The sequence below is a fragment of the Bombyx mori genome, chromosome 27, assembly GCF_030269925.1.
Source record: "Bombyx mori chromosome 27, ASM3026992v2".
Lineage (NCBI taxonomy): Eukaryota > Metazoa > Arthropoda > Insecta > Lepidoptera > Bombycidae > Bombyx > Bombyx mori.
Window position 1 is genome coordinate 9628526 of NC_085133.1, and position 14491 is coordinate 9643016.

General features: G+C 40.0%; 2 protein-coding genes across 5 annotated transcripts; both read left to right on the forward strand.

The window, feature by feature from the left end:
- The first annotated feature begins 4500 nt into the window (after positions 1–4500).
- On the forward strand, positions 4501–14194 carry LOC101736616 (uncharacterized). Of its 4 annotated transcripts, none has more exons than XM_062676403.1 (4): positions 4501–4754; positions 9552–10869; positions 11364–11496; positions 12304–14194. In XM_062676403.1, exons 2-4 carry the CDS (start codon positions 10828–10830, stop codon positions 13605–13607), a joined length of 1479 nt encoding a protein of 492 aa, XP_062532387.1. In that variant the 5' UTR covers positions 4501–4754; positions 9552–10827; the 3' UTR covers positions 13608–14194. The 4 variants fall into 4 exon arrangements, with proteins under 4 accessions (XP_062532387.1, XP_062532388.1, XP_004926096.1 ...); XM_062676404.1 differs by lacking the exon at positions 4501–4754 and adding an exon at positions 8386–9426; XM_004926039.5 differs by lacking the exon at positions 4501–4754 and having other exon boundaries at positions 8386–10869.
- LOC110385169 (uncharacterized) lies at positions 4652–6991 on the forward strand. The gene is made up of 3 exons (XM_021347909.1): positions 4652–4754; positions 5688–5882; positions 6654–6991. The coding sequence occupies exons 1-3, from the start codon at positions 4652–4654 to the stop codon at positions 6989–6991; spliced, it is 636 nt and encodes a 211-aa protein (XP_021203584.1).
- Positions 14195–14491: the final 297 nt, after the last annotated feature.

Below are 14491 nucleotides of genomic sequence, written 5' to 3' on the forward strand. Positions count from 1 at the left end.
ACACATCGGGGGCGCGCGTGACAGTTACGGGAAGAGTGCCCGTACAATTGACAGTAATGGCACTGGCTAGGAGTGCCTTTTTTATGGGGGGCTTCGACAGCGATACCAGAGAGCCTACAGACGGTCTGTGTGTTAAAGATTTTCTTACCCTCGGGGGTAGGCTGGAGAGCGACTAGAACCATATTATATGGCTCCCTACCGCGACCGGTGTGCATACGGTGCACAGAATTCACTGGTAGGCCTTGTTCTAACAGGTCGGCTTTTACGAGCTCTACATCTAACTCTTTAGGGATTCCGCGTATTACAACGCGGAGTTCGCGCTCCTCCTGGAGCGTATACGTATGGAAACTTATACGCTCCTTACGGAGGTAAGAAGAGAGGGCCCTATGGTCGTCGGGTGTTTGAACCTTAATTTGAATGCCGTTCGCGAGGTTACGGGCATTCGTGAAATTTATATTTTTGGCCTTAAGGGCCAGGCAAACTCGATCCCAAGCTGCCTTCTCCTGAAGGATAACCGGGGGAGGGGTCTGGGTTTTATTTTGTGCCACCGGACGCGGCGACGGAGTGGCACGGGCTGGGGGCGCAACGGGAGTCTGAGGGCGGGGGCGCGACGCGTTCACGGCTTTGCTAATTTTAGCGGCCGCGGGAGCTCGAGACTCCGCGGCACGCTTCTTACCCTTCTGTACCAGGGTGAATCCATCCGTCGATGAGGCGGGGGCGAGGTCGACCTCCATGTCCGAGTCAGAGTCGGAGCACGAGGAGGCGGGTGCAGGCGACCTACGAGCAAGTGTAGGTGTTTTAGAGGGCGCGACGGAGGCCGCGGATGATCGCTCAGCTGAAACGATGGTCACGGCGGACGACGCAGCAGCTTTTCTCGCCAGTATAGGCGACACGGGAGCGGCAGGCACGACAGAGGCTGCGGTGCTCAATGCAGAAGCTCTGCACGCAGGTACAGGCGACGCAGGAGCAGCGAGCGCGGCGGAGTCCTCGAGAGGGCTCGCAGTGTGATTGGCCTTGAAGGCCAAAAACTCCGAGGCGAGCTGTGGGTGGCGAAGTCGGAGGAATTCCGCGAATACAGCGTCCATGATCGCTGAGTACCCAGGTGGGGCGGCCCCGGGTCTTGAAAACACTCGCCTTGCGGCGAGGCCCCAACTTCTCGGACCTGAGCGGTTCTATTGAACACAGGTGGCAATGCGGCGCGATTACTACAGGACAAAGAAAAAGCACAACAAAACAAAAATTACGAAAAGAAACAAAACAAATAAATACTTGCAGGAAACCACTTTGTCGGCAGATGTACCACGAACACAGAAACAACAAAAGGAAACAAAACAAATAAAAACTTCCAGAAAGAGCACTTAGTCGGCAGATGTACCACAAACACAGGCCGCGCGAACAATGGCCGGGCTAACAAAAGCCGGGCGAACAAAGACCGGGCGATCGAGTGGACGATGAGCACGTCCGCACGTGACGGGTGCCTCTATCGGAATGTGGTGAAATCCATTAACAGTTCAACTTGACGTAAAATATTATTTTAAATAAACAAACAAACATAATGAACGTTGATAATGATTTATCAAAAAATTGTAAAGGGTAAGTAATTTGTAAGATTTACAATAGTTATTTTATAACTAGCTGACCCGGCCGACTTCGTAGTGCCTTAACCGGTAAATAAAAGACCTAAGGTTTTGTATAAAATAAACTTAAAACAAACAAAAGGAATCTGTCCGAAGGGGGACACATCAAAGGAAAAACAAATTTGTTATTTTCATATTCTCTGGACTTCCACAAATAATTCAAGACCAAAATTACCTAAATCAGTCCAGCCGTTCTCGAGTTTTAGCGAGACTAACGAACAGCAATTCATTTTTATATATATAAGTATAGATAACACTGACAGAAAATAAAAAATTAAACAAACAACATTGATTTATACACATTAGTTATGTAATGAAGACAATAACTTTTTGTTTGTTTTTTTTTTATTGCTTAGATGGGTGGACGAGCTCACAGCCCACCTGGTGTTAAGTGGTTACTAGAGCCCATAGACAACGTAAATACGCCACCCACCTTGAGACATGAGTTCTAAAGTCTCAAGTATACTTACAACGGCTGCCCCACCCTTCAAACCGAAACGCATTACTGCTGCACGGCAGAAATAAACAGGGTAGTGGTACCCACCCGCGCGGACTTACAAGAGGCCCTATCACCAGTAATTACGCAAATTATAATTTTGCGGGTTTGATTTTTATTATACGATGTTATTCCCTCAACGTAGAAGTCAATCATGAATGTTTGTTAAATACGTATTTCATTACGAAAATTGGTACCCGCCTGCGGGATTCGAACACCGGTGCATCGCTCAACACGTATGGCATCGGACGTCTTATCCTTTAGGCCACGACGATGTACGATGTACGCTAGCCGTCGACGACATTCGTCAAACACGTCTTTATAAAACCACTTAAGTGTATAAAACCAGTTAGAAGAACCCAATTAATGAAAACAAAACAAAAAAAAACATTAGTGTTGTATTGGTTAGACGGCCATAAATTCCGTGACAATTTAATTTGCTTAAAAGTAAAGAAATTATAACTGATCGCGCTCTCAAAATACATTAATTTGTAACTCAAACGTCATTCGGTAAAGTTACTCTATTAACGAGACCGTAGCGTTAACAAGTTCCATGATTGGCAAGCAAAGTAAATTGTTCCTTCGAAATAAGGTAACACTCTACAAAACTTGCATACGCCCCGTCATGACCTATGCAAGTGTAGTGTTCGCCCACACGGCCCGCACCAACTCGTTATTCAATCCCATTTTGCAGGATAGCCGCCGGAGCACCGAACGTGGATCTTCATGATGACCTGGAGCTAGACTCTGTCAGTAAGCATCTACAGTCGGCATCATTGCGCCACTTCGAAAAAGCGGCACGACATGAAAACCCTCTTGTCGTGGCCGCCGGGAACTACATACCCGATCCTGTAGACCGAATGGTAAACAGTCGACGTCGCCTCAAACACGTTATTACGGATCCTCCCGATCCACTAACGCTGCGAACCTGATCTAACTACATACAAGCTTTAGTCAACTGTCTATGGGCTCCAGTAACCACTTAACACCAGGTGGGCTGTGAGCTCGTCCACACATCTAAGCAATAAAAAAAATAAAAATTTTTTTTAGGCGATCGATGATTAAATAACTCACAGTAAGCACACTCGACATGTTATCATGTGGAAATGAAAAACCACTCATTAATTATTATATATGTTATCCACGGGCCCAATTAGTGGAAGCCAATCTTATTCCTGTTAGCTAAAATTTGCATTTAAGATAATATCAATATCCAATTAATTGCAATTCAAACCTTTGTGAAAATTAGTGTCGGAACGCGCTTACGCATTCATCTAAATACGAACGACTAAAATACAGTGCTCGCTGCAGTATGTAATATAAACAATTATAAAATAAATATCATACTAACATATCTACAATATGCCTCGTCGCAGACAATGGATGACGCCATTTATAAATCAGGTAAAAATTGCACAAAAATATTAATCAAGTGCTCTGAGAAATTGTTCGATTGACACATCATGCACTTTTAAAAAAAAAGGGTGCGTGTACTTATGTACGCGCGTAAGAAGTTATACTTTATTTTTATAAAATTTGTTTCTTATTTTTTATGCATTAAATAATTAATAATAAATATTTAACGTTAATAATTTAATAATATTTAGTATTAATTATATTAAATAATAATGTTGTCATTTATATTACTAAACAATGAATGCTAATAACATCTTTTTTTACGAGTGTACATGCGCGAAAGTTCACCTGCGGCTATATTCAGACTCGCCAAGTTACGTCGGTCGTATTGTAATGAGCGATTTAGTGGGCAACTTCATTCTGTTAATTTTGTGTCACGGTGCGCGCGCATCGTAAAATTTAACTCTCATAAATTTTGTCATAACGCGCCTAAAGAAGTATAACTTCAACAATTGTAGTAATTTTTAATTAAGAAATTTTTTATTAATCTGTCTATTAACCTATCTATCCATTGTTATCATGAAGACGTGTTTTTTTTTTGTAGTTTTCGAGCTGGATACTTGTTAACTGTAATTCTTTCTTTGTCTTTACACATCGATAACCTTGTTTATATTTTTTTATATCTTGATTATTTTCTGCTATTGAAGTCAAGAGACTATTGGTACCGCCTCGTGGTGCACGAATGAATATTTAAAACTTTTAGTTTCTAACAGGAGGTCTGTAATGGCATTCGCGTTGTGATGGAATCAGTTAACTACCAAATTGTTATAATACCCAAAATCGATAGTTATAACTATACTTATTGGTGGTAGGACCTCTTGTGAGTCCGCACGGGTAGTTACCACCACCCTATCTATTTCTGCCGTGAAGCAGTAATGCGTTTCGGTTTGAAACGTGGGGCAGTCGTTGTAACTATACCTTAGAACTTATATCTCAAGGTGAGTGGCGCATTTACGTTGTAGATGTCTATGGGCTCCAGTAACCACTTAACACCAGGTGGTCTGTGAGCTCGCCCACCCATCTAAGTAATAAAAAAATAAAAAAAAATATTAATTCATTCAAACATTTTCAGTGTTTCGCCACATCAGGTGTGACCCTCAATATGTTGACACACGGCTTCATGTACGGATTCAATACGGGACTGTTCGCACAGTTGAGGAAGACTAAAGAAATACAGTTGGATTTGGAGTTAGAGTCTTGGCTGGGTAAGGGAAGGATGTTTCAAAATTATTCTCAGCAAACATACATAAGACGTTAGCTGGGTTGCGTTCAAGTGTTCTTTTTTTTTAATTACTGCTTAGTTAAGTAGACCAGCTCACGGCCCACCTGGTATTAAGGATTTACTGCAGCTACAATAACATAAACACACTGAGACTTACTTTCTAAGTATCAGTTTTATAGTATAGCAACTAGCCCGATCCTTCAAGCCGAAACACATGCTTCACGGCAAAAGTAGGCAAGGTGTTTGTATCCCAGACAGGCTCATAAGACCCTATCAGCCCTACCAGCCCTACCACCAGTTATTATGAAAAATATATTTTTTGCGGGTTTGTCTTTTATTAAACGATGTTATTCCTTAACTGTGGAAGTCATTCGTGAACATGTGCTTAGTGCGAGTTTCATTAGAAACATTAGTACCCGTCTACATGATTGGAATACCGGCACAGCTGCATCGCTCGATACGAATGCCCAGGTGTCTTAAGCTTTAGGCCTTTTTTTTTCTACCTAAGCTGGTAGCCTGGAGCGGCTATTCCAGCGTAACCGTAACTAGTAGGTGAGCTCACGGGGCTCAAAAAGTTTAGGCCACGATGACTTCAAGCTTTTATTTAGAAGTTCAGATATAGAGGAAAGTTACCCAGTATTTCACGAAGAAGAATAAAAACTAATCAAGTGATTAAATCAAAATGCGTTAAAATTATAAACTTACTTAATAATGAGTTACATCGTAGGGCTAATTTTGAGCACATAACACCAATGTAGCTCATTCTAATGCTAAGTATTCACGTCATTGTGATCCATTCATAAAGGGCGAGACAGTCATTTTGTCTAGCAAATAAATGTTGACTGCCCATTCGCAACTTTTGATATTCTTTCCACTACCCATAATTTACTATATGCTTTACATGTATTTTTTGCAGCCTCGTCAACCAACTTATCATTCATCGTTGGAACGCTATTCAGTTCAATATTCATGGATCGTTTCGGCAGGAGACCTGCATTCATAATTGCATCGGCCACCATGATAATCGGCTGGTTAATATTCATTGCAGCTAAATCCTTCACCGCTTTATTAGTTGCCAAAATATTTCAAGGCTTCTCTGCAGGTGTTGAAAGTACTACAGGCTACATTTTAGTAGGGGAATACGTTAGCCCTAATTACAGAGCATCATTCTTGGCAAGTATTCAACCGTCCATGCTGTTTGGGGATTTCTTAACCCACGGTTTAAGCTCTATATGTGATTGGCATAATGTAGCTATTATTCTTGCATTCTTTTCGATCCCTGGATTGGCGTTTGTTGTTTTTTCACCGGAATCACCGAGTTTTTTGGCAAAAATCGGAAAGCATGACCAATGTAAAAAGGTGTTCTATTGGCTAAGAGGTCCCAATGAAAATAATGAAGTTGAAATGTTGATTAAAACTAATTTACCTTCAAAACAAAATGCTATTAACAATGATAAGATAAATGGTTACAAAAAAGTGATACATAAATTGTCCTTCTTTGGTACTTTTTTAAAGAAAAGAGAACTACGTATTTCGCTCTTTATCATGATTCATTTGCAACTTATTAACTTGTTTTCCGGTGCTTTTCTGTATGATAATTACACTGTAGACGTACATACAGCTGTATTTGGTACCGACAAAGATCAGTACATGTATTTAATTGTAATGTATTTAGATATAGTGAGAATGTCCTCATCAATATTCTCTGTTTTTCTCACGCAAAAATTAAAACGGCGTAACATGCTTCTAAACTTAGTCAGCCTTAACATATTAATGTATCTATTACTCGGAATTTATGTACTATGCAAAAATCATAACTTATTACCATTTGATCACATATCGATCGGTATGACTCTGTATGGTTTTAACTATTTTTCTTTAGCGGCTGGATCTGCTTCTTTACCTAATATTGTGGCCGGAGAAATATTCCCTTTGGCCAATAGAAGCGCTTGTGGGGTGGTTTGTAACATAATGGCTTCATTATACACGTTCATCAATATCAAAAACATTCCTTATATCTTTTCTAAAGTTGGTGTCAGCGGAGTTTTCTTTATGAACGCCGCCCTGCTTTCATATGCCCTCGTCATCACAATGTACATGTTACCGGAAACAAAAGATAAAACGCTCTTAGAAATAGAAATCATATTAAGAGGGTGTCCTATTGCTGATGATGATGAAACAATGATTAATCTGAAAAAACATAATGAGACAAATTTCTGATAAAGTCTAAAGAATAAACTAACTACATTGACTCGCAAACTTAAAGTAAGTGCAGATTCGGAGATGAAAATTCGCGTATCCTTTTGTGTCAACTCAATCTACGCAAAAATTTCAAAGATTCCAGAACTCATTACAGCATTATATTCTTGATCTCTTATAACCATAAATGCTGACTTACCAAAATGGTTCAATGACCCGAAAATAATTTTGTTTTTTGACGCGAAAAATCTCCATTGAAATCTCTTCTCCACTAACGCATGCCATGCTACTCTTGGACTCCGAGGGCTACAAGATATCTTCTAACTTTATCAAGCCGGCGCGGTCAACGAATGCTTGGTTTCTCAAGCAATAGCGATTGTATCGTACGAAAGTTCGAGAAGGTTAGGCTGCGTGGCAGAACTTCGATTGGGACATATATAAGTGTAAGGAAGGCACTGGATAAAAAAGAAGATGTAAGAAAGAGCACGAAGCGAAAAGACGATATAATTTCAAATTATCCAAAGAATAGTGTAGTGAGGGTTACAATCTTGTGTGTATAGAATGGATACTGGTTCGTATCGTACATGCGAGTACACTTTGACCACCTTTGTTATTGTCCGACAGCTGTCAACTTTCATACTTTTTGGTTAAAACCGATTTCAGTATCCTTTATCCAATATCCTTCTTTATTGCCATTTGAGGCAGATGAGAGCACACGCCATACCAGATGGTGAGTGGTTACCGTCGCTCATGGGCATCAATATTGATTAAGGAAAATTTCACGTACTTTGTCAAGTCGTTCAAAATACATGAATTTCACGTTCTGCTATTTATAGTGATACATTTAAATGTTATTTTTCAATTTTCCGATGCTATCGTTCACGATTTGTATCCTTTGAACATTCACACAGCATTATATGATACTGGTATTTACATGTTCAAAGTTATCATCATCATTAATCATCATCATCATCATCATCACCAGCCTACAGCACTCCACTGCTGCTCGCCACAGAGCACGATCCTCGGTTTCTTTCATCCACCTCCTGCCTGTAATAATAATAAAGCAAAGTAATAAAAGTAATCGCATCATTTGATATGCAAAGAATTTTATCTACTGTTTTTGCATTTTATTTAACCTCTAAAATAAGAACGCGTCCGGTCTTGCTCGCGCTTATGGAACTGAATGTACTAGCGTTTCTGTGTGAGGCCAGATACATATACGCTAGGCGTCACAATTTTCTACCTTTTGACCATATAGCTATTGTGATCTTTTTGCAACATTCCCATTTGTTCACCAGCAGAGCTGGCGCTACTTCTTTGACCACAATAATTAGTAATGATCCATGAACCCATGACCACAATAATTAGTAATGAATTCAAAGACAAATAGGGATTTGTGTGGATTGATTTGTAATATATTTTTCTCGAGTCACATGTTTATAAACATCAAAACCGCGCCGTATTTATTCTCTCTGATTGGTGTAGATGGAACGTTTTGGTCCTATGCAGTGGTGCTGTTTTATAGTCTGTTTGCGTCTTATTATATTGTTACGCGCTGGGGTTCGGGATAAATAAAACTTCCACTGAAATAAAAATTAAAACTTTATCACTTAGAACACTCACAGAACGCTTTACAATTTGTAATCCGCTTCGCTTCAAGTGATCCGTTCGCTATTTCGCTTCGAGTAGATCCGATTACTAAATCCGTATCAACTCTGCAACGCTTTTATAGTGAATACGAAATCCTTAGAATTATCGAGAACGTTCCTGACAAGTAAAGTAGTTTCGGTAAGTGTTTCCACTATTTGACAATAGATGGCGTTGTGCTTCCCAAACGTTCTCGATTTTACTAGTTCTTTTGATATTCGTTTTCGCTATTCAATGATAGATGACGTTGCTCTTGCCGGCGTAATAGTATGGCACCAAAAACTAAAGATAAGACTCTTCAAGAAATAGAAGATAAACTCAGAGGATATTCTATAGGTCATCGTGGTAAAACTTTGAGCTTGAAATGTGAGGATTGTAAGGAAATCGTTCTCAACAAGTAAAACTTTTTTTTTGTAACATTCCAATTAGAGTCCCCCGCCAAATAGCCTAGCTGTGTTCCGGCATGTGAATTGGAGAGCCAGTTCTATTCCTTCCCTTTCCTCTTCCTTGTTTGGGGTGATCCTTGGTGATACTTGGAACTTGCAGAGCAGACTAGCTTGCGAACTTGCGGGACACGATCGTTTGATGGGGGTCTAGGGAGACCCTGTGAAATGGTATTCGCCACCGCCCGCCGGTCAGTAGGGGACCTGAACCCAGGTGTCACTACTAAACTCCGCCCCGGGAAGCTGTTCCATTAAGCGGGTACAATCTTGTCATGCGATCGACGCTACAGGCCATTTCACGTCTTGTGTCAGCCTCTTACACAACCGGTGGCCGAGCACACGCTATGTTCCTGCTTTATTCAGGTATTGCTATGAATTTACCGCGAACTTCCTACCTCACCCACTCCCACTATCCACATAAAAAGACTATAATTTTTTTTTATCAACGATATCCCATTCCACATTTAATGTTATGTTTAATTTTTCAGCAATGTCAGGGGCTTACATAACAACCTGGAGGGCATACACCACCACTTTGGGACGGCGCAGCCTGCCCTACTTTTTCTGACCGAAACGCAGATATCTCGGATGCCGACGTCCGTCGAGGCAATCGTCATCGACCAACGACACCGGTCCCCGCAGTACGGGGGCTTTTCAGGCCGCTCGGGCGGGGTCGCTGGAAGGATAAGAATCAGCCTTTCTGTTAGGCCGGATGCTGAACTTCCTAGAAAGATCCCGCCCCCCGCACCCAGGGGTCGCGCTGGGTATGTGAGACTCGTCGGTCCGCAAATATTGGGAGTAAGCCATGAACCCAAAGATGATTTTTGGGACTTTTTTGTGCCGAGGCCGTTTCTCCAACAAACTCTGCACCCGGGATGTCTGTACCTCGACGGTCTATAAATTTAAGAAGTGAACTACGGGCTTGAGGGTGGTATTTAGGGAACTACACACTAAGCGACTCCCCTGAACTTCCTCCCAAGCTTTTGATCCTCCCCAAGGTCTGAATCCGAACGGAGTAAGGAGGTCATCGCAGTCAACACTGCAACCAGACGCACGACTGACACAAAGGACTTCAAGGCGAAACGAAGGTTTTGGAAAGTCGGCTGATGTCACTCCTGAGCGGCGCGCTAACGCATGGTGCACATGGAACACAAGGTGGATCCCTCGAGGAGACTGATCTAACTACATACATATACATACATATATAAATACGAGTGATTATTGTCGCACAAAGCTAGGCAGGGAGTTCAAGCTCGGGCAGAGGGGATTGCCCCAAGGCCCGATCTGTACCCCCCCCCCCCAAGGGGACACGAAGACCCGACGGCGCACAAAACATTTCGGTTCGAGCAGCCGAACGAGGCGGAGCTCTCTTTTGTTATCGCTGTACACTTGAAATGTTATAAATGGAATTCATTGGAAAAGTGAGTCTTAACTAATGTCACTACGGAAAGCAATCATAATGGTGAAGAGAATGGTGCCAGCAATGCTGGCGTTATCATTTTAAAAACACCAACGAACCATCCTGATCCGTCATAAATGTTGTCCACGGGCCCAACTTGTAGAAGTCTTACCTTATTAGTGTTCGCTAAAATTTACATTTCAAACAATATCAATGTGCAATCCAATTAATCGCTATTCAAACCAATGTGAACATTACTGCTGCACTTAGGCATTCATAAAAATGCAAACGACTTAAATACAGTGCTCGCTGAGTACTTTTAAATACGATTATAAAATAAAAATCTTCAACATATTATCTACAAAATGCCTCGTCGCAGACAATGGATGACGCCATTTATAAAACAGGTAATTTTTTTAAAAAATATTAATAAACCGCTCTGAGAAATTGTTCGATTGACACATCATGCAATTTTGAAAATAATTGTATTTGTAATTGTAATTTAAAGTAATTTTTTAATCTAGAAAATTCTATATCAACAAATTTTTAACCATCTGCTTATGTTTTTACACACCTGTTTATTAATTTATCTATCCATTGTTATAAAAACACGTGTTTTTTTTTGTAGTTTTCGAACTGTATTTTAGACACAAATAGAATTACAGTTAACATTCGTTAACCTTATTCATATTTTTTTATCTTGTTGATTTTGTGTGCTATAGAAGTCAAGAAACTATTGGTGCCACCTCATGCTACTCAAACGAATATTTGACACTTTTAGTTTTTATCAGAAGATCGGTAATGGCTTTCAGGTTGTGATGGCATATACCACAGATAGCATCAATAGTAAAAATTATACTGAATTTATTTATTATAATTATTAATATTCAAATATTTTCAGTGTTTCGTCACATCAGGTGTGACACTCAATATGTTGACACACGGCTTCATGTACGGATTCAATACGGGACTGTTCGCACAGTTGAGGAAGACTAAAGAAATACAGTTGGATTTGGAGTTAGAGTCTTGGCTGGGTAAGGGAAGGATGTTTCAAAATTATTCTGAGCAACCATACAGATGACCTCAGTTGGGTTGCGTTCAAGTGTTCCCTATTTAAGTTATCGCTTAGATAAGTAGACTAGCTCACGGCCCACCTGGTATTAAGTGCTAACCGGAGCCCAAAGACATTAACATCATAAATACCGCCTTCATTTCTAAGTCTCAGTTTTATAGTACAGCAAGGTGCCTTGATCCTTCAAGCCGAAACACATGACTGCTACACGGCAGAAGTAGGCAGGGTGTTGGTACCCCATACAAGCTCATAAGATTATATTTTTCGCGGATTTGTCTTTTATTAAACGATGTTCTTCCTTAATTGTGGCATCATTCGTGAACATGTGTTCAGTGCGCGTTTCATTAGAAGCATTAGTACCTGTCTACATGATTCGAACACCGGATAGCAGTATCGCTCGATCCGAATGCCCAGGTGTCTTAACCTTTAAGCCACGATGACTGCTAGCTTTTATTCCGAAGTTCGGATACAGTGGGAAGTTACTAAGTATTTCACGAGGAAGAATAAAAACTAATCAAGTGCGTTAAATCAAATCATCAATCAAAATGCGTTAAAATTATAAATTTGCTAAATAATTAATTGCATCTTAGGTCTAATTTTGAGCACATAGCACCAATGTACCTCATTCTGCTGCTAAGTATTCATGTGATTCATTCTTAAAGGGCGAGACAGTCATTTTGTCTAGCAAATAAATGTTGACTGCCCATTCGCAACTTTTGATATTCTTTCCACTACCTATTACTATATGCTTTACATGTATTTTTTGCAGCGTCGTCAACCAGCTTATCATTCATCGTTGGATCGCTATTCAGTTCAATATTCATGGATCGGTTCGGCAGGAGACCTGCATTCATAATTGCATCGGCCACCATGATAATCAGCTGGTTAATATTCATTGCAGCTAAATCCTTCACCGCTTTATTAGTTGCCAAAATATTTCAAGGCTTCTCTGCAGGTGTTGAAAGTACTACAGGCTACATTTTAGTAGGGGAATACGTTAGCCCTAATCACAGAGCATCATTCTTAGCAAGTTTTCAACCGGTCATGTTGTTTGGGGATTTTATAACCCACAGTTTAAGTTCTATATGCGATTGGCGTAATGTAGCTATTATTCTTGCATTCTTTTCGATCCCTGGATTGGCGTTAATTGTTTTTTCACCGGAATCACCGAGCTTTTTGGCAAAAATCGGAATGCATGACCAATGTAAAAAGGTGTTCTACTGGCTAAGAGGTCCCAATGAAAATAATGAAGTTGAAATGTTGATTAAGACTAATTTACCTTCAAAACAAAATGCTATTAACAATGATAAGATAAATGGTTACAAAAAAGTGATACATAAATTATCATTCATTGGTACTTTTTTTAAAAAGAGAGAGGTACGTATTTCGCTCTTCATCATGGTTCATATGCAACTTATTAACCTGTTTTCCGGTTCTATACTGTATGATAGTTATACTGTAGACATACATACAGCTGTATTTGGTACTGACAAAGATCAGTACATGTATTTAATTGTAATGTATTTAGATATAGTGAGAATTTTGTCATCAATATTCTCTGTTTTTCTCACGCAAAAAATGAAACGGCGTAGCATGCTCCTAAGCTTAGTCGGCCTTAACATACTAATGTATCTATTACTCGGAATTTATGTACTATGCAAAAATCATAACTTATTACCATTTGATCACATATCGATCGGTATAATTCTGTATGGTTTTAACTATTTCTCTTTAGCGGCTGGATCTGTTTCATTACCAAATATTGTGGCCGGAGAAATATTCCCTTTGGCAAATAGAAGCGCTTGTGGAATGATTTGTAACATAACATTTTCATTATACATGTTCGTTAATATCAAAAACGTTCCTTATATCTTTTCTGGGGCTGGGGTCAGCGGTGTTTTTTTTATGAACGCCGCCCTGCTTTCATATGCCCTCGGCATGACAATGTACACGTTACCGGAAACAAAAGATAAAACGCTCTTAGAAATAGAACACATATTAAGAGGATGTCCTATTGCTGATGATGATGAGACAATGATTAATCTGAAAGAACATAATGAGACAAATTTCTAATAAAATCTAAAGAATAAACTAACTACATTGACTCGCAAACTTAAAGTAAGTGCAGATTCGGAGATGAAAATTCGTGTATCCTCTTGTGTCAACTCAATATACGCATAGCCTTCCAAGATTCTAAAACTCATTGTAGCGTTATATTCTTTATCTCTCATAGCCATGAATGCTGACTTACCAAAATAGCTTAGGAGGCCTTTTCTCCACTAATGCATGCCGTGCTACTCTTGGACTCCGGGGGTTACAAGATACCTTCTAACTTTATCAAACCGGCGGCACCAGCGAATGCTTGGTTTCTTAATAGCGATTGTATCGCACGAAAGTTCAAGAAGGTTCGGCTGCGTGCCAGAACTTAGAGAGGTTACTTACTTAGAGAGGAACTTGGGTAAAGAAGATGTAAGAAAGAGCACGAAGTGAGAAAACGATATAATTTCAAATGATCCGAGTCGAAGAATAGTGTAGTGAGGGTTAGAATCTTGTGTGTATAGAATGGATACTGGTTCGTGTCGTACTTGCAAGTGAATTTTGACCACCTTTGTTATTGTCCGATAGCTGTCAATAAAAGTTACAATACTTTTTGGTTAAAACCGATTTCAATATCCTTTATCCAATATCCTTTTTATTGCCGTTTTAGTTCATGGCTGTTTTCGCGTCAATAAGGCCAACGGCACGGCCAAGCCGCTACTACCACGGAGTGCTCTCCAAAAACCTCGTATTAAAAAGCACATGTCATAAAGCTCAAGAAATTAGGAGGAGAGAGGTGGAATTTAATTTATTCATTAAATTTTTTCGTGAAGAGGATATGTTTAGTAAATCTTTTGTTAAGTGGCACGTTGATATCCCATAGTGAATGGAAATATCACTAGCATGGCTATACAACGGAC